A 24,501-nucleotide genomic window follows, 5' to 3' on the forward strand; every position below is an offset into this window, starting at 1 on the left:
CATTGCTCCATCTGTGAGAGCGCACCCTTCTATAGAAGTATCTTGCCTTGCTGATAATTAAAAAGAAAATTTTACATTCAAGTGTTATTTCTTTTGTGGCACCAAAACTTTATATATGACAGACTGGAAGTTCAAGAGCAGCCTGGGCAACATAGAGAGATCTCTTCTCTACAAAAAATATTTAAAAAAATTAGCTGGATATGGTGGTGCACATACGTATTCCCAGGTACTTGGGCAGGAGGATTACTTGAGTTCACAAGGTAAAGGCTGCAGTGAGCAATGATAATGCCACTACACTCCAGCCTGTGTGACAGAGTGAAACCCTGTCAAAAAGAAAAAAAAAGTAGAATGTGATCTTAAACATCAGAACTAAACAGAATGATATGCTCAGAGAGGTTTCCCTATCCCTATCCTCTCCATTTTGTTCTTATCCCACCATTCTGTTCAAGCCCTTCCTATCCATCCCCGATACATTCTGAATGTTATTATTTTCAGAATAGTCCTATCAGTGTTTCCCTGTACTCAGAATGAACAGATAATTATATATTTTATTTTTATTTTTTTGAGACTGAGTCTCACTCTATCGCCCAGGCTGGAGTGCAATGGCGCGATCTTGGCTCAATACAACCTCCGCTTACCTGGTGCAAGCAATTCTCCTGCCTCAGCCTCCTGAGTAGCTGGGATTACAGGCGCCCGCCACCATGCCCAGCTAATTTTTGTATTTTTAGTAGAGGCGGAGTTTCACGATGTTGGCCAGACTTGTCCTTCATAGATTTTTAACTGGAAGATATGCCGCCAGGCTGGTGAGCATTTCACTTAGTCATATAAGCCCCCTCTTTGATTCCCCTTCTCCTCTGGGAGTCTTTCTTCCTTTCCACCCTTTCTGAGCAGCGACCCACAGGTAGAAGCCTGTGGATATTCTCTTGCTGTTTGCTACCTCCCGCCACTCCTAACCTGTTAAAACACATCCCAAATAAAGCTTGTGTACTACTGCCACCTTGTGGTCACATCTTTTTCCTTACTCAGCCAAGAAATCACTTAAACACCCTGAATGCATACGTATATGGTTTTATTTTTCACATTTAGATCCCTAGTCCATTTAGAGTTTATTCTTGTATATGCTGTGAAGTATAGATTTAATTTCATCTTTTCTCTGATGGCTACCCAGCTGTCTTAGACTTTCCCTTACAAATGGCTTTTTTGCCTCATTGATCTGAAATACCTTTTTTTTTTTTTTTTTTTGAGATGGATTTTTGTTCTTGTTGCCCAGGCTGGAGTCCAGTGGCGCGATCTTGCCTCACTGCAACCTCTGTCTTCTGGGTTTGAGCGATTCTCCTGCCTCAGTCTCCCGAATAGCTGGGATTTCAGGAAGCCCACCACCATGCTTGGCTTTGTTTTTTGTATTTTTATTAGAGACAGGGTTTCACCATGTTGGACAGGCTGGTTTCGAACTCCCGACTTCAGGTGATCCTCCCGGCTCGGCCTCCCAAATTGCTAGGATTACAGGCATGAGCCACCGCGCCTGGCAAAATACCACATTTACGAACCAAATTCCTACATGATCTTGGGTCTGTTTTTAGATATTTTATTAGTCTGTTTCTGCTTCATGTGCTAGTACCACTTAGTTTTAATTATAGAGGCTTTATAGTATGTCTTATTTATTTTTATTTTAATATAATTTAATTATTTGCCTTGTGTGAAAACTGTCAATAGTATGTTTTAACATCTGCTGCTCATCGTTGCTTTTGTTTTTGTTTTCTTGGTTATTATCAGATATTTATTCTTCCACATAAACTTTAGTATCAATGTACCTAACTCCAGAAAAAACTTTTAATATTTTTATTGGGATTATGTTACATTTCTGAATAAACCTGGGGAGAATGTCTGGTGTTAGCGCTATTTTACAATGTAGGAAATGTGGTCCTGGGCCATGTGGTAAGATCAGAAAAATAACAATAGAAATACATGTTTTTGGCCAGGCGTGGTGGCTCACATCTGTAATCCCAGCACTTTGGAAGGGTGAGGCAGGCAGATCATGAGGTCAGGAGTTCGAGACCAGCTGGGCCAATATGGTGAAACCCTGTCTTTACTAAAAATAAAAAATTAGCCGAGTATGGTGATGCGTGCCTGTAGTCTCAGCTACTCAGGAGGCTGAGGCAGAAGAATCGCTTGAACCGGGGAGGCAGAGGTTGCAGTGAGCAAGATCATGCCACTGCACTCCAGCCTGGGCAACAGAGCTAGACTCCATCTCAAAACAAAAACAAAAACATGTTTAAAAATTTTTTTAAAATAGAGACGGGATCTTGCTGTATTGCCCAAGCTGGTCTCAAACTCCTGGCCTCAAACGATCCCTTGGCCTCCCAAATTGCTGGGATTATAGGCATGAGCCACTGTATCCAGCCAGAAATACATACTTGATGAAGACAAAAAAAAAATCAAGATTTACAGAAAATATTATTATATTGAAAACGTGGCCGGGTGCGGAGGCTCATGTCTATAATTCCAGCACTTTGGGAAGCTGAGGGAGACAGATCATTGGAGGTCAGGAGTTCGAGATCAGTCTGGCCAACATTGTGAAACCCTTCTCTACTAAAAGTACAAAAATTAGCTGGGCATGGTGGCAGACATCTCTAATCCCAGCTACTCGGGAGGTTGAGTCAGGAGAATGGCTTGAACCTGGGGGGCAGAGGTTGCAGTGAGCCGAGGTCATGCCACTGCACTCCAGTCTGGGCGACGGAGTGAGATCTGTCTCAACAAAAAAAAAAAAAGGAAAAAGAAAAGCGAAAAAGAAAACGCAATGGAACCAGCAGATCCTAAAAAATAAAGAATGAAGAAATAAAGGCCTACAGAAAGCCTGACTGAATAGAAGGGATAGACCATGCCATTCACCGGCAGGTTTATCAATATGGAAGAATCATGGAAAGGCTCTAGGAACATGAGAAGATATATACAAAAAAGCTATATATATATGTATACACACACACACACATATATATATTTTAATAGATAAAGGATGTTGCTATTTTGCCCACGCTGGTCTTGAACTCTTGGACTCAAGCTATCCACCTGCCTTAGCCTCCCAGTGTTGGAATTACAGGCATTAGCCACTGTGCCCACCTGGGAAAAGCTCTGCAGGAGCATCCACTGGGGTGCGTCCCATCCCCCACGCCCGCCCTTCCAGCAGGTCCGGCCACCTGAACCGCCGGCTAGCCAGGTCCCACCTCTAAACCGCCCCCAAGTACGGGCCCCACCCCTCGCCCACAGTTCCGTCCAGAGGCCCAGTTCTAACCTCGCCTTTTTCTCTGGACCTGTTTCTGCATCCCCCTCCCTAAGCCAACCCCAGGCCTGTCCGCACCCACCCGGGGGGAAACTACAATTTTTGTGTTCCAGCCGGTCCTACGTGGCTGAAACTCGAACCCAGGAGCCCCGCCCGGCCCGAGGCTAGGAGCGGAAGTGACGTCAGCGCACAATCGCCATCTTTTCCGGCGCTGGCTCCGCATGGTCAGTGCCATTTCGCCTTTATCGTGGTGGAGTCCACCCTGGCTGTGGTGAGTTCCGCCTGCTTGGGGATCCCGGAGATAGCAGGGGGGCGGCAAAGGAACGATTGGGCGCTGTCGCCCAGGAGCCTCTCCGATCCGCCTCGTTTCACTCTCTTCTCCAGGGGCTGTCGGTCCTCCCGGCGCGGCCAGTGGCGAGAGGCCGCAGGCTCAGTGGGTCCCAGTCAGGAGCCAGGTCGGGAAGTGTGTTTGTCCCGACTCCGCGCGGTGTTTTCTGGAGTGCTTTCATCCGCTGTGCTCCCCTCTTCAAAAGCTTGGAAAGCAACCTTTGTGAATTTTTTTCTTTCTGAAAGTAAAAGGATTTCTGCCGTTCCAGTCAGGTTGGCTCTGGCCCCGCATTTCCGCGCCTCAGGAACCTGGCGATTCCAGCGTGTTCCTGGTGAGCACCTGCAGAAAATTGGTTTCAAGAGGGCTCTGACTTCCATTTCTTTGCTAAAAAATGTCTCATCTGAGAATCTGGCATTGATGTCCTTTACTTATTTTTGACACATTACTTTCGGATGGAAAAAAGTATAGTCGTTTAGGGTGTGCCTATATCTGCATGTAAATATGAACACGTGTAGACTGTGAGCCTTTAGTTTCTTATTTTATTTTCTTGGACTTAATTTTTTTTGTTGTTAACAGCTACAAGCCTTTCTACAAAAGAAAGGCAGGCTGGGCGCGCTGGCTCACGCCTGTAATCCCAGCACTTTGGGAGGTCGAGGCGGGCAGATCACCTGAGGTCAGGAGTTCGAGACCAGCCTGGCCAACATGGTGAAACCCTGTCTCTAGTAAAAATACAAAAAATTAGCCGGGCGCGAGGGCGGGCTCCTGTAGTCCCAACTAACTACTCGGGAGGCTGAGGCAGGAGAATGGTGTGAACCCAGGAGGCGGAGCTTGCAGTGAGCTGAGATCGCGCCACTGCACTCCAGGCTGGGGGAAAGAGGGAGACTCCGTCTCAAAAAAAAAGAAAAAGCCAAGTGTGGTGGCAGGCCTCTGTAATCCCAGCTACTTGGGAGGCTGAGGCAGGAGGATTGCTTGAACCTGAGAGGCCGAGGTTGCAGTGAGCCGAGATCTGCCACTGCATTCCTGGGCGACAACAGCGAAATTCCGTCCCAAAAAAAAGAGAGAAAGGCAATAATGCACAGCCGTTCTCTTCATCTGAAGTTCCTAGGTCTGTACCCCCCACCACAGAGCTTCAAAACGGGCCCACAGGAAGAAAGGTTGGAGGCTTTTGTTTGTTTGTTTTTTTTTTTTTTGAGACGAAGTCTTGCTCTGTCGCCCAGGCTGGAGTGCAGTGGCGCGATCTCAGCTCATTGCAACCTCCGCCTCCCGGCTTCAAGCGATTCTTCTGCCGCAGCCTCCCGAGTAGCAAGTACAACAGGCACAGGCCACCATGCCCAGCTAATTTTTTTGTTTTAATTTTTAGTAGAGATGGGGTTTCACCATGCTGGCCAGGCTGGTCTTGAACTCCTGACCTTGTGATCCGCCCGACGGCCTCCCAAGGAGCTGGGATTACAGGTGTGAGCCTCCGCTCCTGGCCAGGATGGAGGCTTTATTAAACTGATACTAGAATTATTTATTATTAAAATCAGAATATTATTCTAGTATTAGTGTAATAAAGTATCTAGTATCTATTGAATTTATTAACAGCATGTTTAGACTAAGTGTAGTTTTTACATTTTTTTCTGAAAAATTTGATCCTAGGGAAAACTTGAACATCTAACACACCCAGTCTAGTAGATTTTTTTTTTTTTGAGACAAAGTCTCGCTCTGCCACCCAGATCGGGGTGCAGAGGTGTGATCTCGGCTCACTGCAACCTCTGCCTCCCAGGTTCAAGTAATTCTCCTGCCTCCCTAGCGTTAGGCGCATCCATGTGAAGAGACCACCAAACAGGCTTCGTATGAGCAATAAAGCTTTTAATCACCTGGGTGCAGGCACACTGAGTTCGGAAAAGGAGTCAGCAAAGGGAGATAGGGGTCGGACAGTTTTATAGGATTTGGGTAGGTAGTGGAAAATTACAGTTAAAGGGGGTTCTCTTGTGGGCAGGGGCGGGGATCATAAGGTGCTCAGTGGGGAGCTCCTGAGATTCATTGTACAGGAGAAGGAATGTCACAAGGTCAATTGATCAGTTAGGTTGGGGCAGGAACAAATCACAATGGTGGAATGTCATCAGTTAAGGCAGGAACTAGCTATTTTCACTTCTTTTTGTTGTTCTTCAGTTGCTTCAGGCCATCTGGATGTATACGTGCAGGTCACAGGGAATATGGCTTGGCTTCGGCTCAGAGGCCTGACACCTAGTAGCTGGGACACAGGCACGTGCCACCACGCCCAGCTAAATTTTTTTTTGTATTTTAGTAGACACAAGGTTTCACCGTGTTGGCCAGGCTGGTCTTGAAAAGTGCTGGGATTACAGGTGTGAGCCACCGTGCCTGAACACTTTTTAAGCATTGTGCTTGTTTTCTTTCTCCTCAGGTAAATACATTTTATGGTGAACAATTTGAGTGTAAATTGAGCATAATTGCACACGTGATACTTGACCTTTAAATACTTTGTAATGCATCGCCTAAAAAAGGCATTGTCATTCTGAAACCACAATACTAGTATTTCACTTAAATAAAAAATAATGATGTCATCTAATGTCTGCTTTGCATAATAACTAAAATTCTCCGCATTGATTCAATGTATGCTTTTGGATGTTTTTGGGTCTAAGATCCATTCAAGATTTTTACATTGCAATTGTTAATGTTTTCAGTGTCTTTTTACCTAGAACAGTTATTATTGTATATTATATTGACTTTCTCGGAGAGTCACACTGTGGGATATGAGGATATGATGAGGTTTCTCTTCAAATAATCTCATCAATCTTTTATTCTTTAATTCATAATACCCCCCACTTTCTCTCCTTTTTTCTCCTTTTTGCCTTTGTTAGATGCCCAGACGTGCCACAGTACAAAGCGTTATCAGTACTAGCTCACATACCTTTCCTTATTTGGAAAGAGGACTTTCTAGCTCATTACAGACATCCCTTCCCCTTCCTCTCCACTTTCTTTCCGTGCCCACCCTATCTAAAAAAAAATCAAGTGTTTAGCCAACCGGGATTAGTTTAGTTTGTATGACCTGACCCCGGCCAATGGGGAAAGGGTACAGGAGCAGGACTTGCGTCAGGAGTAAAGGCTCTCATGCCCCTTTGTTCAGGTGTGCTCTCATGGCAACTGGTCAAGGAGGCACCCCTCTGCGCAGAAGTAAAATTGCTTTGCTAAGAATCCTTTATTCGAGTGTTCAATTTCCTTAGGATTTTGAGCGTTATTCCTAACACTCATTCTCCTAGAAAGTCATACAATCAGATATTTCTGATTGGATTCTCATGGTGTATGTAAATCTTCCTTTATTTCATGCGATTTCCTACAAACTTGGAATTTTTCATCTAAAGGAGAAGCTGACAACCTTTGTTTGATAAGGGCTGACAGTATGTACTTCATGCTTTGGGGACCAGAAAATCTCAAATTACTCAGATCTGCCTTAGTTACTTCATGTCCCATGATTAGTTGTTGATTATCACATGGTAGTGGCAAACCACAATCTGTTTCTCAAAAGAGAAACAGTTAATTTGCACAATAGGGCATGGATTGACGCTGGAATACCAGAGGGCTGTACTCTACATCTTCTGTTGGTGCATGCCAGAGGCTTCCAATTAATAGGATGCTATTTAACATGGACACGTTGAGTATCATTGGGTCTGCTGGATCAGGCGGACCAAGTGCTTGGGAAGCTTGCACTGCAGCCTGAAATTGCTATTGTCTACAGTTGAAACTAGAATTCTTACAGGCAACTGTGTGGGGCATTAAAGCACATACAAATGTATATGTTGCCTCCAAAATTCAAGAGGTTTACGGGTGGTAGCTCTATTGATAGTTCTATTTCTAGTTTTTTGAGAAACCTCCGTACTGAGTTTTTTTTTGTTTTGTTTTGTTTTGTTTTTTTGAGACAGAGTCTTGCTGCATCACCCAGGCTGGAGAGCAATGGCATAAGCATGGCTCATTGCTCCTTTTTAGTGGTAGGTGGTATTAGGTGAAGTAACTTGGAGGGACATCTTGCAGGCAATGTCTTTTTGCAGGGAATGTCTTTACATGATCCAGACAAGGGAATATCTTTTTTTCTTTCTTTTTTTCTCTTTGAGGTGAGTCTTTCTCTGTCGCCCAGGCTGGAGTGCAGTGGCATGAACTGAGCTCACCACAAGCTCTGCCTCCCGAGTTCACACCATTCTCCTGCCTCAGCCTCCCGAGTAGCTGGGACTACAGGTGCCGCCAACACGCCCAGCTAATTTTTTGTATTTTTAGTAAAGACGAGGTTTCACTGTGTTAGCCAGGATGGTCTCGATCTCCTGACCTTGTGATCCGCCCGTCTCAGTCTCCCAAAGTGCTGGGATTACAGGCGTGAGCCACCCGCGCATGGCTGACAAGGGAATATCTTTACCCGCAGACATGGTGGCCCCAGAATCTCCCACCCCCTATTTGACAATTCAAAAAAAGTTTTTTGATTCATAATAGATGTACATATTTTCTGAGTACAAGTGATGATTTGATACATCTATATTATCAAATCAGGGTAAGTAGAATATCTGTCACCTTAAATATTTATTCTTTCTTTATTGCAGGAAAGTCAAGTTATTCTTAGTTGTTTTGAAATGTACAATAGATGAGTGTTAAATGTAGTCACCCTACTGATCTGTTGAACACCAGTTCTTATTTCTTCTGTGTATTTTACCCATGAATCAACCTCTCTTTTTTTTCTAGAGACGGAGTCTCACTGTTGCCCAGGCTGCAATGCAGTGGCATGATCTCGGCTCACTGCAACCTCTGCCTCCTGGGTTCAAGCGATTCTCCTGCCTGGGACTACAGGCACACGCAACCATTCCCAGCTGATTTTTGTATTTTCAGTAGAGACGGAGTTTTGCCATGTTGGCCAGGCTGGTCTCGAACTCCTGACCTCAGCGATCCACCTGCCTTGGGCTCCTAAAGAGCTGGGATTACAGGCATGAGCCACTGTGCCTGACAGGTTTTGTGTGTGCAGACAGGTCTTCCTGTGTTGCCCAGGCTGGTCTCAAACTTCTGGGCTCAAGTGATCCTCCCACTGCAGTCTCAAGTTTTGGGATTACAGGCATGAGCCACTACACCTGAATATTGTTCTCTATAGTGGCTGTACTAATTTACATTCCCATCAACTGCATACAAGGATTATCTTTTCACCACATCCTCATCAGTATTGGTTATTCACTGTCTTTATAAAAGACACTCTATGAGGTGAGATGACATCTTATTGTGCTAATGTGTGATTTGTATTTCTTTGATGTTTTGCCATGTTGAGCATTTTTTCCATATACCTGTTGGCCATTTGTATGTCTTTTTTTGAGAAAAACTATTCTGACCTTTTGCCAATTTTTTTATCGTATTTTTTTTTTTTTTTTTTTTTTTTGCTATCAAGTTGAGTTCCTTATGTATTTTGATTACTAATCTTTGTCAGGTGGATAGTTTGTAAATATTTTTTCCCATACTCTAGATTGTCTCTTCAGTTTGTTGATTGTTTTGCTGTGGAGAAGTTTTTAGTTTGATGTAATCTCGTATGTTTATTTTTGCTCCTGTTGGCTGTGCTGTTGAGGTCTTACCCAAGAAATCTTTACCCAGACCAATATCCTGGATTGTTTCCCCAGTTTCTTCCTCTAGTAGCTTTATAGTTTCAAGTGTTAGATGTCTTTAATCTGTTTTGATTTTGTTTATGCTGAGAGATGGCATCTAGTTCATTCTGCATATGGTTATTCAGTTTTCCCAGCAGCATTTATTGAAAAGACTGCTGTTTTCCTATTGTATGCTTTTGGTGCCTTTGTTGAAAATGAGCTGTCTATAAATGTGTAGATTTATATTTAGATTCTCTGTTCTCTTCCTTAGATCTATGTGTTTGTTTTTATGTCAGTACCATGCTGATTTGGCTATGGTAGCTTTGTAGTATATTTTGATATCAGGCAGTTTGATGCTTCCAGCTTTTTTTTTTCTTTCTTTTTTTTTTGAGACTAAGTCTTGCTCTGTCTCCTAGGCTGGAGCACAGTGGTGTGATCTCGGCTCACTGCAACCTCTGCCTCCCAGGTTTAAGGAATTCTCCTGCCTCAGCCTCCCTAGTAGCTGGGACTACAGGCATGCACCACCACGCCTGGCTAATTTTTTGAGGTGGAGTCTCGTTCTGTCACCCAGGCTGGAGTGCAGTGGCGTAATCTGGGCTCACTGCAAGTTCCGGCTCACTGCAAGTTCCACCTCCTGGGTTCACACCATTCTCCTGCCTCAGCCTCCTGAGTAGCTGGGACTACAGGCACCCACCACCACGCCAGGCTAATTTTTTTTTTTTTTGTATTTTTTTTTTTTAGTAGAGATGGGATTTCACCATGTTAGCTGGGATGGTCTTGATCTCCTGATCTCGTGGTCTGCCCACCTCGGCCTCCCAGAGTGCTGGGATTACAGGCATGAGCCACTGCGCCTGGCCCACGCCTGGCTAATTTTTGTATTTTTAGTAGAGATGGGGTTTCATCATGTTGGCCAGGCTTGTCTTGAACTCCTGACCTAATGATCCACCTGCCTCGGCCTCCCAAAGTGCTGGGATTACAGGTGTGAGCCACCGCACCTGGCCACTCCAGCTTCGTTTTTTTTGGTCAGTATTTCTTTGGTCGTTTGAGGTCTTTTGTGATTGCATATATATTTTAGGATTTTTTTTTCTATTTTTGTGACGAATTTCATTGGTATTTTGAGAAGGGTTGCTCTGAATTGTAAATTGCTTTGGGTAGTATTGTCATTTTAACAATATTCTTCTAATCCATGAGCATAGAACATCTTCTCATTTTTTTCTGTATCCTCTGCGGTTTGTTTCATCAGTGTTTTGTAGTTTTGCTTGCATAGCTCCTTTACGTTTTTGGTTACTTTTTTTTTTCTTTTTCTTTGCTTTTCTTTTTTGAGATGGAGCCTTGCTCTGTCACCCAGGCTGAAGTGCAATGGCTCAGTCTTGGCTCACGGCAACCTCCGCCTCCTGGGTTCAAGCGATTCTCCTGCCTCAGCTTCCCAAGTAGTGGGGGCTACAGGCGCATATGCCTCCATGCTCGGCTAACTTTTGTGTTTTTTTTTTTTAGTAGAGACGGGGTTTCACCATATTGGCCAAGCTGGTCTCAAACTCCTAACTTAAGGTGATCCACCCGCCTCAGCCTCCCAAAGTGCTGGAATTACAGGCGTGAGCCATCGCACCCAGCCTGGCCTGTAGTTTTGTTGCTGTTGTGCTCTTGTCTGGTTTTGATATGAGAATAATGCTCACTTTGTAGACCAAGTTTGGAAATATTCTCTTCTCTTCAATTTTTTTGAGGAATTCGAGTTGTATTATTATTCTTTCAGTTTTTGGTAGGATTTATCAGTGAAGCCATCAGGTCCTGGGCTTTTCTTTGATGGGATTCATTTTGTTATGGCTTCAATCTTGTTATTGGTGTGTTGAGGTTTTCTATTTCTTCATGGTTCAATCATGGTAGGTTGTATGCGCCCAGTGATTTGTCCATTTCTTCCAGGCTTATCAATTTGTTGACATATAGTTTTTTGTAATAGTTTCTAATGATTGGTTGTGTTTCTGTGTTTTCTATTCTGTTTTCTTTTTTCATTTTTTATTTTATTTGGGTCCTTTTTTCCCCCAGTCTAGCCGAAGGTTGGTTGATTTTGTTTATCTTTTTAAGTAATCAACTTCATGTTTTATTGATATTCTGTTTTTTTATTCTCAATTTTGTTTATTTTGGCTGTGGTCTTTATCCTTTTGATCTAATTGTGAGTCTGATTTGTTTTTGCTTTTCTAGTATCTTAAGGGGTATCATTCGGTTATTTTAAATCTTTCTACTTTTTGGATGTACGTGTTTATTGCTGTAAAATACTCCCTTAGTACTGCTTTTATCCCATAGATTTTGGTATGTTGTATTTTCACTTTAATTTGTTTCAAGAAATATTTTAATTTCCAAATTTCTGTGTGCTTTTGTCCCATGGATTTTGATATGTCAACATACCAAAACAATGTTCCATTGTGTAATTTTTTTTTTTTTTTTTAAGAGACAGGGTCTCCTTATGTTGCCCAGGCTGGTCTCAAAGTCCTGGGTGCAAGCAGTCTTCCCATGTTGGCCTCCCAAAGTGCTGGGGTTATAGGCATGAGCCACCACTTTGAGCCTGTGAATCAAGGTTCCTCTTGTTGTAGTGATTTCTAGTTTTATTCCCTTGTGGTCAGAAAAGATGATATGATTTCTACATTTTTGAATTTGTTGAGACTTTTTTTGTGGCCTAAGATATGGTCTGTTCTGGAGAATATTCCATATGCTGAGGAAAGGAATGTATCTTCTGTAGCAGTTGGATAGAATGTCCTGTGTTAGGCCTTTTTGGTTTAGTGTATTGCTTAACTTCTTCTGTGTTTCTTTGTTGATTTTCTAGCTGGATGATCTGTCCATTACTGTGAGTGGGGTGTTGAAATCCCCTACTATTAGTGCACTGCAGTGTGTATCTCCCTTTAGATTTATTAATGTTTGCTTTATATACTTAGGTGCTCCAGTGTTGGGTGCATAAATATTGACAGTTGTATCCTCCTGCTGAATTGACCCCTTTATCATTATATAGTGACCTTTTTTTTAATTTTTGAGACAGTCTTGCTCTGTTGCCCAGGCAGGAGTGCAGTGGTGTGATCTCAGCTCACTGCAGCCTGCATCTTCCAGGTTTAAGCGATTCTCCTGCCTAGCCTCATGAGTAGCTTGTATTACAGGCACGCACCACCATGCCCAGGTAATTTTTGTATTTTTAGTAGAGATGGGGTTTTGCCATGTTGGCCAGGCTGGTCTCGAACTTCTGACCTCATGATCTGCCCATCTCAGCCTCCCCAGAGTGCTGGGATTACAGGCGTGAGCCACTACGCCCAGCTATAGAGACCTTCTTTATCCCTTTTCGTTTTTGTTTTTTTTTGAAATGAAGTCTTGCTCTGTCGCCCAGGCTGGAGTACAGTGGCACAGTATTGGCTCACTGCAACGTCCGCTTCCTGGGTTCAAGTGATTCTCCTGCCTCAGCCTCCAGAGTAGCTGGGACTACAGGCATGTGCCACCATACCAGGCTAATTTTTTTTTAACTTTTAGTAGAGACTGGGTTTCACCATGTTGGCCAGGCTGGTCTCTAACTCATGATGTCAGGTGATCCGCCCACCTCGGCCTCCCATACTGTTGGGATTTCAGGCGTGAGACATTGTGCTGGCCTGAATACAGTATTCTTAGATATCAACTTTTTTCTTCCAGCACTTTGAAAATTTCATCCCATAGCCAGCAAGGTGGCCCATGCCTGTAATTCCAGCACTTTGTGAGGCTGAGCCAGGTGGATTGCTTGAGCTCAGGACTTTGAGACCAGCCTGGGCAACTTGGTTGTAATAAGTAAAGTAAAGATTTTTCTTTAAAGACTTTTTTTTTCCATCTAATGAGGAATAAATAACTTTTTTTTAGAAGCAAAACTTATTCAAAGACCTGTGTTAACATTCTTAAATATCTGCTAGCTGTAATAAAGAAACCAATGTACTTTATGTTCTTAGCTCCCACAATTTAGCCTAAATATTTGCCCTGGCATGCTTATACTGGTCCAAGCAAGCATTAGGTCATAGCCTGTTCCTCTTCCGTATTTGAAGCTGTTTTTGCCTTTCTCAGCATTCCACAAGTTACTTCCTCCTTCCTTTCTTCTCCTCTGCCTTTACCCCTTTTAAAAAGTTCTAAGTTGCTAGCCAATCAAAACAAATACAAAATGTGAGGTCCCATTCCAGCCAGTGGAAACTGGACACAGCAGTAGGGTGGTTATAAATGACCCTGTCTCCTTTGTTCAGTGTACTCTCATGGCAAATCTGCTGGGGAGTGTACCCTTCCTGTAAAAAGTATAAAAATGGCCTTGCTAGGGCCGCGTGCGGTGGCTCATGCCTGTAATCCCAGCACTTTGGGAGGCCAAGGCGGGCAGATCACGAGATCAGGAGATTGAGACCATCCTGACTAACACGATGAAAACCCGTCTCTACTAAAAAAAATACAAAAAATGAGCCGGGCATGGTGGCGTGTGCCTGTAATCCCAGCTACTAGGGAGGCTGAGGCAGGAGAATCACTTGAACCTGGGAGGCGGAGGTTGCAGTGAGCCAAGATCGTGCCATTGCACTCCAGCCTTGGGAGACAGAACGAGACTCTGTCTCAAAAAAATGTATAAATAAATTAAAATGGCGTTGCTAAAGAAATAAAATTTATGTTCAAGTGTTATTTCTTTACGGCACCGGGAAACAAGCATTTCAAACACAGTGAAACCCCGTCTCTACAAAAAAAGAAAAAAGAAAAAAAAATTAGCCAGGCATGGTGGTGCACGTTTGTAGTACCAGTTACTTGGGAGGCTGATGTGAGAGTATGGCTTGATCCTGGGAGATAAAGGCTGCATTAAGCCATGATTGTGCCACGGTACTCCAGCCTGGGCAACGGAGTGAGACTGTCTCACAAAAAAAGAAAGAAAATGTCATTCTACTCCCTTCTGGCCTGTGTGGTTTCCGTTGAGAAATCCTGTTGCCAGACCAGTTGGAGTCCTTTATATGTTATTTGCTTCTTTTCTGTTACTGCTGTTAAGGTCCTATCTTTGTCCTTGACCTTTGAGAGTCTGATGATTGTATGCTTTGTAGTAGTCTTATTTGGATTGAATCTGTTTGGTGTCATCTTACCTTCCTGTACCTGGATATTTATATTTTTCTCAATTTTTGGAATCTTTTGTTATTTCCTTAATAAAGCTTTCAAAGCTTACCCCTTGCACTTGCTGCATTCCCTCTTGAACACCGGTGATTCCTAGGTTTGGTCTTTCAAGGTAATTTTCTGCATCTTGCAGGCAATCTTAGTTCCTTTTCATTCTTCTCTTCTGGCTATATTTTCAAATAGCTTTTCTACAAGCTCAGTGAATCTTTCCTCTGATCTGTCTTGCTGTTGAGAGCCTCTACTGTGAACTTTTGAGTTGAGTATTTCTCAGTTGTAAGATTTCTCTTTTTTGTTGTTATATTCTAAAGTTTTTTCTGATGCATTTCTGAGTTGCTCTTCTGTGTTATTTTGGAGATCACTGAATTTCCTTAAAACTGTTATTTTGAATTCTTAGGGAGCTCACATATTGTCATTTCATTAGGTTCAGTCACTGATACTGTTTTTGTCCATTTTAGGAGGTCATGGTTCCCCATTTGCTGTTGTTTCTTGTGGATGTACATCTGTGTCTGTGCATTGAAGGATTAGTTATTTATTACAGTCTTTGTCTGGCTTGTGGTTTTTATTGGGTATGTTTTCTTTTTATCTGTTTTTTTTTGTTGTTGTTGTTTTGAGACAAGGTCTCTCTCTGTCACCCAGGTTGGAGTGCAGCGGTGTGATCATGGCTTACTGCAGCCTCTACCTCCCAGGCTGAAGCAATCCTCCCACCTCAGCCTCCCAAGTAGGTGAGGTGCATGCCACCACACCTGGCTACTTTTTTTACTTTTTAGTAGAGACGGGTTTTCATCTTGTTGCCCAGGCTGGTCTCGAACTCCTGAGCTTAAGCGATCTGCCTGTCTCAGCCTCCGAAAGTGATTTTCTTTCTTTAAAATTTCCCTAGGTCACTGCCTCCTTTTTAGCACTAGATGGAATCTTAAACCCACGTTTGCCTCTACTGTAGCAAACTATCAAGAATACTGCCCATCCAGAATGAGGGAGTCCTAAAGGGCAAATTCCAGCACTGTGGGAAGGCTCGCTGTGTGTTCATGCCCAGGTGACCTGTGTAGCATACGCCTACAGTATGGTGCTCCTGAACAGCCACTCTGACTTGGCTTCTCCTTTGGCTAAGTTATAAAACAGAGTTTCCAGGGCTGGGGATGGTAGTCCTGCCTCCCCTCTTTGTCCCTGGATGTCCTCAGGGATGTTTCTCCCTTCAGGCATTTGTGATGCTTCCTGTGGGTTGAGACAGGGAGGGACTGATCTTTTACCAGGGAACTCAGGATGGTGGAGAAGGTGGTTGTCTACATTGATCTCAGTTTTTTTCCAGTGTAGAAACTGTAAATTGGTAGAAATTTTCCACATTCTTGGAAATTTGATTCTCTTAACGTCTCCTTGGAATTTTTTCACTCTTTGTAGCCCCAGAAACTGCCTAATTTTTATATTTGAGATCAGGGATATTGCTGGTGATAATTTTCGCAGTGTGTATTTGGTTTTAGTTTTCTGTAAGGGGATTGAAACCAGCTGGCTTCTGTACTACCATTTTGGAACCGTAAATGCTGCATGCTTCTAATAAAGTTGTCTAAGATATTTTCAGGCAGGGCACAATGGTTCATGCCTGTAATCCTAACACTGGGAGGCTGACATGGGAGGATTGCTTGAGACCAGGTGTTTGAGACTAGCCTGGGCAATGTAGTGAAACCTCATGTCTATAGTAAAAAGAAAAAAAAAAAATTAGCCAGGCGTGGTAGTATGTGCCCATAGTCCCACCTACTCAGGAGGCTGAGGCAGGAGGATTGCTTGAGCCTGGGAGTTTGAGGTCGCAGTGAGCTATGATAATGCTACTCTAATCCAGCCTGGGTGACAGAGTAAGAACCTGTCTCTAATTTTTAAGAAGGTATTTTCTACTTCCTATTCATTGGATATGATCAGTAGAGTGGTGTCAACATAGTGTACTAGTGTGGTGTTTCATGGAATGTCATTTTCTCTGGGGATTAAGTTATGACAGAGACCTGAAGAACTGACACATGCTAGGGGCAATGCTATGAAGACACATTGTTGGTCCTGCCAGATGAAAGGTAACCGAGTCTTGTTTTTTTCAAATTGGTATGGAGAAAAGTCATTAGCTATGTCAATGCCTGCATACCAAGTGACAGAAATTATGTTGATTTATCTGGTAAAGACATTACATTTTGAAAAATGGGTATAATTGGAGTGATCACCTAAGTTCATGATTTATGAATGATTTTGGTGTGGTAATTGAGTGAGAGGTTATGATTCTCCACTGGGATAAATCCAGTTTTTGGCTACTATAGTTCAGACTTTTTTACATAGATAGCGCAGTATTCAAGTACAGAGATTGGCATACTATGGCCTATGGGCCATATCTGTCCCTCCATGTGTTTTTTGTTTATAAAGTTTAATCAGAACACAACCATGTTCATTTGTTTACATTTTCTATGGTGTTTTCCATGCTACAACAGCAGAGTTGAGTAGCTGCAACAGAGACCATGTGACTCATAATGCCTAACATATATTTTGTGGCTCTTTAGAGTAGGATTTGTTAACTGCTTATCTATTTCATTTCTAGGGACAGCACGATCAGTTAGCCACCACCACAGATCTCTGTAGGTCAGGGCATTCTGATTACTGGTACATTTCCACTGTCCTTGATAGTTGATTTTCTCACCTTGTCTTTGGTGATTAAATATACTACCTTCTTGATTTCTGCTATTCTGGGTCCTCTTCATCTCAATTGAAAGCAGGGAACTCGGCCGGGTGTAGTGGCTCATGCCTGTAATCCCAGCACTTTGGGAGGCCGAGGCGGGCAGATCACCTGAGGCCAGGAGTTCTAGACCATCCTGGCCAACATGGTTAAACCCCGTCTCTACTAAAAATACCGCCCCCCCCAAAAAAAAATTAGCCAAGTGTGGTGGCAGGCGCCTGTAATCCCAGCTACTTGGGAGGCTCAGGCAGGAGAATTGCTTGAACCCAGGAGGCGGAGGTTGCATGAGCCTAGACTGCATCATTGCACTCCAGCCTGGGCAACAAGAGTATAACTCCGTCTCAAAAACAAACAAACAAAAAAACCCAGGGAACTCATCTCAGTGATGGTATTCTTTGCAGTCATACCTGTCCTGTGAAGGAGAATACCAACAGAGCTTTTCAAGGATTATGATACTCCTCCCACTACTCTCTTAATAACCTTTGTGAAGAGAGTGTCTTCTGCTCTGTCAACAAAGGATGGGGGAGTGGGCTACACAGATGACACATAGTAAATCCAGTGCAACACTCCTGTCTCTCTAGGATTCCCTCCTTCACATTATGCCAGGGAAGCTCTGGCATATGAGCCTCATTAATTACAACAATTTCAGCCCTGAGAACATAAGAAATAGCTTTATTTCAGGGGTGTCCTAAAGAAGCTCTCTGATTCTTTTGTTTTTGAATGGAATCTTGCTCTGTTGCCCAGCTTGGAGTGCAGTGGCACAATCTTGGCTCACTGCAGCCTCTGCTTCCTGAGTAAAAGCGATTCTCCTGCCTCAGCCTCCTGAGTGGTTGGGACTACAGGCATGTGCCACCACGCCCGGCTAATTTTTGTATTGCTTGAACCAGGGTGGGCAGCGGCAGAGGTTGCAGTGAGCTAAGATTGTGCCACTACACTCCAGCCTGGCTGACAGAGCAAAAATCTGTCTCAAAAAGAAAAAAAAGAGAGAGAGAGAGATGTAATACTACCCATGATATAAAAAAAGCTACAAAAGACACAATATTCAAACTTTTGACGATATCGTAAAAAAAAAAAAAAAAGATCTCGGCCACGTGCCGTGGCTCACGCCTGTAATCCCAGCACTTTGGGAGGCTGAGGTGGGCGGGTCACCTGAGGTCGGGAGTTCAAGACAAGCCTGGCCAACGTGGTGAAACCCTGTCTTTATAAAAACACAAAAAAATTAGCCAGATCTGATGGTGGGTGCCTGTAATCCCAGCTGCTCACGAGGCCGAGGCAGGAGAATCACTTGAACCTGGAAGGTGGAGGTTGCAGTGAGCTGAGACAGTGCCATTGCACTCCACCCTGGGTGACAGAGTGAGACTCTGTCTCAAAAAAAAAAACCAAAAAACAAAATAATGATCTCTCTTTGCACTTGGATTATTTCCTATTTTAATAGGTTTTAATGGTTTGTTTTTGTTTTTGTTTTTGTTTTCGGGACAGGTTCTCACTTTGTCGCCTAGGCTGGAGTACAGTGGCGCAATCATGACTCACTGCAGCCTCAACCTCCCCAGGCTCAGGTGATTCTCCCGCCTCAGCCTCCCAAAGTTCTGGGATTACAGGCATGAGCCACTGCGCCCAGTCTTTAATGGTTTTTAAATGTGTATTTAAGTCTGAATAGTGGGTATTTGGTTAGAGATAACCAATCTCCTCAGGGCACAAAAAGATGAGATACGTGAAATTTGAGCTCTTTTAAAATAGTTTCACTACTCTCTTTAGGAATATAGTTATTTTTTCTTGGTTACGTTTGTCATTTCTTTCATAAGCCTTTTCCATTGGTGTATCTTTCCCTCTGTACAGGACCTGTTCAAACTCAGTCTGTCTCTTGACTGGAGGAGGAAAAGGAAAAGTCGAGCACATTGCCAACTGGAATTCCCCAAGGTGAGTATGAAGAACATTCCTGGTCAATGAGAAGTTCAGTATGTTTGGAAGCATAATGAAGATATATTTAAAAGATGTACTTTGTCACAGAACATGGGGCCATTGGACTTGGAAGTTTTAGAGTATCTTCAACTTTCCATATTCCTCTCTTTTTCATCTAACCCAGACTTTCATGTGATTTTGCAAACGATATGCTCTTTTATCTTTTTGTTTATTACTTTAATGTGTGCTCTTTATCCAGATCATTTCTCTTTTCCTTCCCTAATAATACTATTTCTGTTCATTATCTCATTTAATTTCTATAGAATAAATTGTTTAAAAAATTACTAAGTTGCCAGGCATGGTGGCTCATGCCTGTAATCCCAGCACTTTGGGAGGCTGAGGCGGGTGGATCTTTTGAGGTCAGGAGTTGAGACCAGCCTGGCCAACATGGAGAAACCCCGTCTCTACTAAAAATACAAAAATTAGCGGGGCCTGGTGGTGGGCACCTGTAATCCAAGCTACTTGGAGGCTGAGGCAGGAGAATCGCTTGAACCCAGGAGGCAGAGTTTGCAGTGAGCCAAGATCGTGCCACTGCACTCCAGCACTCCAGTCTGGGTGACAGAGTGAGACTCTGCCTCAAAAAAAAAAAAAAAAAAAACTTACTAAGTTTAGACCCCAAGTCCTTTTGATTGCCAAATATTCGTCATGGATAAACTGTTCAAATCTATGTCTGTCTAATTTTTTTTGAGTGTGCTGAATATGAAAAATAAAAATGAGCTTTATAATTCTGACTTATTTAACCTACTGTTTTGTTCTCAGACCCTTTTTCTTTTCTTTTTTTTCTGTTTTACTTCAGAATGGCAAGTTAAAACCAAAGTGTCAGCACCTCAGCAACATTTTTATTTTGGCTTAACAAAACATCAAACGGCATACAAATGGTAAGATTAAGATTTCTTATTTACCACACTCAAAAAAGATTGGGAATTCAATTATAAAAAATCAACAAAAATAAGAGATATTTGAGAGAGGTAACACTTACTCAAGCAGGAGGAATGTCTCTAGAGCAAGAGTCCTCACTGGTACTGTTTCTATTAGTGTTAGGAACTGGGCTGCACAGCGGGAGGTGAGCGGGCAGGTGAACAAAACTTCATCTGTATGTATAGCCATTTCCCATCACTCGTATTACTGCCTGTCATATTACTCCGCCTGTCAGATCAGTAGCAGCATTCGATTCTCATAGAAGCACAAACCTTACTGTGAACCACCCATGCGAGGGTTCTAGATTGTGTGCTCCTTATGAGCCTGATGACCTGTCACTGTCTCCCATCACCTAGATGGGACTGTCTAGTTGCAGGAAAACAAGCTCAGGCCTCCTTCTGATCCTACTTTATGGTGAGTTGTATAATTATTTCGTTATATATTACAATGTAATAATAATAGAAATAAAGTCACAGTAAATGTAATGTTCTTGAATCATGCTGAAACCATCCCTATCCCACCCGCATTCCACCCCTGTTTATGGAAAAACTGTCATCTATGAAATCAGTCCCTGGTATCAAAAAGGTTGGGGACCTCTGCTCTAGAGGGATACTCTAAATATAATGAATTTGGGGGTACCCTAATCCTATCTTAAAACTTGGTGCTTCAGCATTCTCACAAATACAAATTATCCCATATGTGGCTAGATAGATTATAAAAACAATTTCATGAAAATATACAGGAATTATTTCAAGGTTCTTAGAGCAAATGGCACATGGTTCTTGCCAGCAGATTTTCTTCATTCAACTTGTAAAAAATACATGGGGCAGCAACTGTATGCATGTAATGAAAATGGCAAAAATTATAATCATAATAACATATCTGATTTCACATGGGTAAATTCTATTGATAAGTCTGAAAAATCCTTTAATCATCATTCATCCCTTTATTAACAGGCAGAAATCCACAATGGAGGGGAACTCTGTGACTTTATGGAAAATGGAGAAATCTTCAGTGAACACTCATGCCTTAATGCACACATGGGAACTGAAAATACAGGGGACACTTATGACTGTGATGAGTATGGAGAAACCTTTCCCATGTTACACAACAGTGCCCCTACTGGAGAGACACTTTCTGTGTTGAATCAGTGCAGAAAAGCCTTCAGCCTGCCACCAAATGTTCACCAGAGAACGTGGATAGGAGACAAATCCTTTGAATACAGTGACTGTGAGGAAGCCTTTGTTGATCAGTCACATCTTCAGGCAAATAGGATAACTCACAATGGAGAAACACTCTATGAACAGAAGCAATGTGGGAGAGCTTATACTTACTCCACAAGCCATGCTGTGTCTGTTAAAATGCATACTGTAGAAAAACCCTACGAATGTAAGGAATGTGGAAAATTCTTCAGATATTCTTCATATCTTAATAGTCACATGCGAACGCATACTGGGGAGAAACCCTATGAATGTAAGGAATGTGGGAAATGCTTCACTGTTTCTTCACACCTAGTTGAACATGTAAGAATTCATACTGGAGAGAAACCTTATCAATGTAAGGAATGTGGAAGAGCCTTCGCTGGGCGCTCAGGCCTTACTAAACACGTACGAATACACACTGGAGAGAAGCCCTATGAATGTAACGAATGTGGGAAAGCCTACAATAGGTTTTATCTACTAACTGAACATTTTAAAACTCACACAGAGGAGAAGCCCTTTGAATGTAAGGTATGTGGAAAATCCTTCAGAAGCTCTTCATGCCTTAAGAATCACTTTAGAATTCACACTGGAATAAAACCCTATAAATGTAAGGAGTGTGGGAAAGCATTCACTGTTTCCTCAAGCTTACATAATCATGTAAAAATCCATACTGGAGAGAAGCCCTATGAATGTAAGGACTGTGGGAAAGCCTTTGCTACATCTTCACAACTCATTGAACATATAAGAACTCACACTGGAGAGAAACCGTATATATGTAAGGAATGTGGGAAAACCTTCCGTGCTTCTTCACACCTACAGAAACATGTTAGAATTCACACTGGAGAGAAACCCTATATATGTAACGAATGTGGGAAAGCCTACAATAGATTTTATTTACTTACTAAACATTTAAAAACACACTGAAGAAAATCTCTGAATGTAAGGAATGTGGAAATCTTTTAGGAATTTCTCATACCATAATTACCACATTTGAATTCACACTGAAGAGAAATTTTATTGGTACAAAGAATGTGAGGAGGCCTTCAGTTATCCCCATTCACTTTGAAGACATGAAAGAACTCATACTCTATGTGTCCCCCATAAATTTTAGAAATGTTAGGGAGCCATTGGAATCTTATTTTATTTTATTTTATTTTTTTGAGACAGAGTTTCGCTCTTGTCATCACCCAGGCTGAAGTGCAATGGCATGATCCCAGCTCACTGCAACCTTTGCCTCCTGGGTTCAGGCGATTCTGCCTCAGCCTTTGAGTAGCTTGGATTACAGGTGCCCTCCACCATGCCCAGCTAATATTTGTATTTTTAGTAGAGATGGGGTTTCATCATGTTGGCCAGGCTGGTCTCGAGCTCCTGACCTCAGGTGATCCACCCGCCTTGGCCTCCCAAAGTGCTGGGATTACAGGAGTGAGCCCCTGCTCCTGGCCTTTTTTTTTTTTTTAAGTTGTTGCTAATACACATTCTTCTCTTCTCAAGACATTGGATTGTGGTCACAATCCAACATTTGAGAACTCACCCTGGGGCCATACGATGTAGAAAACACAGAAAGCCCTCATTATTTCCTTAGGCCTTTCTAAGTATGTAAGATGTTGCAATGGAGAGAAACCCTATTGATACAAGATACAGGCATCCCCTGTAGATACTGCAAGTTTTGTTCCAGACTACCACTATAAAGCGAATATCACAATAACATGAATCATACAAATGTTTTGGTTTCCCAGTGCATATAAGTTAGGTTTCACATCATATAGTAGTCTCTTGTGTGCAGTTGTGTTCTGTCTAAGTAAAGTACCTTAGTTTAAAATACTTTATTGCCAAAAAGTGCTAATGATCATGTGAGACTTTGGCGAGTTGTAATCTTTTTGCTTGTGGTAGGTCTTGCCTCAATGTTGATGGCTGTTGATCAGGGTGGCTGTGGCAGTTTCTTAAAATAAGACAGCAGTGAAGATTGCTGCATTGATTGACTCTTCATTACATGAACAACTTCTCTTTAGCATGCGATGCTGTTTGATAACATTTTACGCATAGTGGAACTTCTTTTAGAATTGGACTTAATCCTCTCAAACTTCGCCACTGCTTGATCAACTAAGTTGATGTAATATTCTAAGTCTGTTTTCATTTCAACAATGTTCACAGCATCTTTAGGAGTAGATTTCATTTCAGGAAATCACTTTCTTTGCTCATCTATACAAAGCAGCCTCTCATCTGTTCAAGTTTTTTCATGAGATTGAAACAATTCTGTCACATCTTCAGGCTCCACTTCTAATTCTAGTTCTCTTTTTTCCATCACATCCACAGTTACTTTTTCCACTGAAGACTTGAACCCCTCAGAGTCACCTATGAAGGTTGGAATCAACTTCTTCCAAACTCTGGTTAATGTTGGTTTTTATTTTTTTAATTAAAAAATTTTTTTTAGAGACAAGGTTTCGCTGTGTTGTTCATGCTGGAGTACAAGTGGGTATTCACCAGCATGATGAGAGCACACTCTAGCCTTGAACTCCTGGCCTCAAGTGATCCTCCTGCCTATGCCTCCTGAGTAGCCAAGACTCCAGGAACACACTACCACAGCTGCCTTAATGTTGATATTTTGACCTCCTTCCATGAATCATAAATGTTGTTAGTGGCATCTAGAATGGAGAATCCTTTCTGCAAGGTCTGCAACTTAATTTATCCAGATCCATCAGAAGAAGCATTATTAGTGGCAGCTATAGCCTTATGAAATGTATTTCTTAAATAATAAGACTTGAAAGTCAGAATTATTTCTTAATCCATGGGCTGCGGTTAGCAGGCATGAAAACGCCAATCTTGTTTATACCTCCATAAGAGCTCTTGGTTACTATGTGCATTATCAGCGGTAATATTTTGAAAGGAATCTCTGAACAGTATATGTTTTACAGTGGGCTTAAAATATTCAGTAAACCATGCTGTAAATAGATGTAAATAGATACCACAGGGAAAGTAGATGTAGCATAATTCTTAACTGGCCCTTGGATTTTTGGAAGGGTAATTGAATATTAGCATTCATTTAAAGTCACCAACTGCATTGGCCTCTAACAAGAAAGCCAGCCCAGGCTGGGAAAAGTGGCTTACACCTGTAATTCCAGTGCTTTGGGAGGCTGAGGTTGGAGGATCACTTGAGGTCAAGAGTTCAAGACCAGCCAGCACAACAGAGTGTGACCCTGTCTTGACAAAGTAAAGAGTCAGCCTGTCCTTTGAAGCTTTGAAGTCAGATATTAGCTTACCTAGAGCTATGAAAGTCCTAGATGGCATCTCCTGAAGTAAGGCTGTTTTGTCTCTGTTAAAACTCTAGTAGAGCTACCTCTGCCAGTTATCTAGATATTCTGGAAATGCCTGCTGCAACTTCCACATCAGCA

The 24,501-nt window shown here is 42.4% G+C and overlaps 1 protein-coding gene across 2 annotated transcripts; it reads left to right on the forward strand.

Moving 5' to 3' along the window:
• Nucleotides 1–3,475: 3,475 nt before the first annotated feature.
• ZNF121 (zinc finger protein 121) lies at nt 3,476–24,283 on the forward strand. 2 transcript variants are annotated; one of them, XM_030820924.1, is made up of 5 exons: nt 3,476–3,548; nt 18,870–18,950; nt 19,789–19,870; nt 20,867–21,640; nt 23,426–24,283. In XM_030820924.1, exons 3-5 carry the CDS (start codon nt 19,868–19,870, stop codon nt 23,447–23,449), a joined length of 801 nt encoding a protein of 266 aa, XP_030676784.1. In that variant the 5' UTR covers nt 3,476–3,548; nt 18,870–18,950; nt 19,789–19,867; the 3' UTR covers nt 23,450–24,283. The 2 variants fall into 2 exon arrangements, with proteins under 2 accessions (XP_030676784.1, XP_012365030.1); XM_012509576.1 differs by lacking the exon at nt 23,426–24,283 and having other exon boundaries at nt 20,867–22,344.
• Nucleotides 24,284–24,501: the final 218 nt, after the last annotated feature.

Source organism: Nomascus leucogenys, chromosome 10 (assembly GCF_006542625.1).
Source record: "Nomascus leucogenys isolate Asia chromosome 10, Asia_NLE_v1, whole genome shotgun sequence".
Taxonomy (NCBI): Eukaryota; Metazoa; Chordata; class Mammalia; order Primates; family Hylobatidae; genus Nomascus; species Nomascus leucogenys.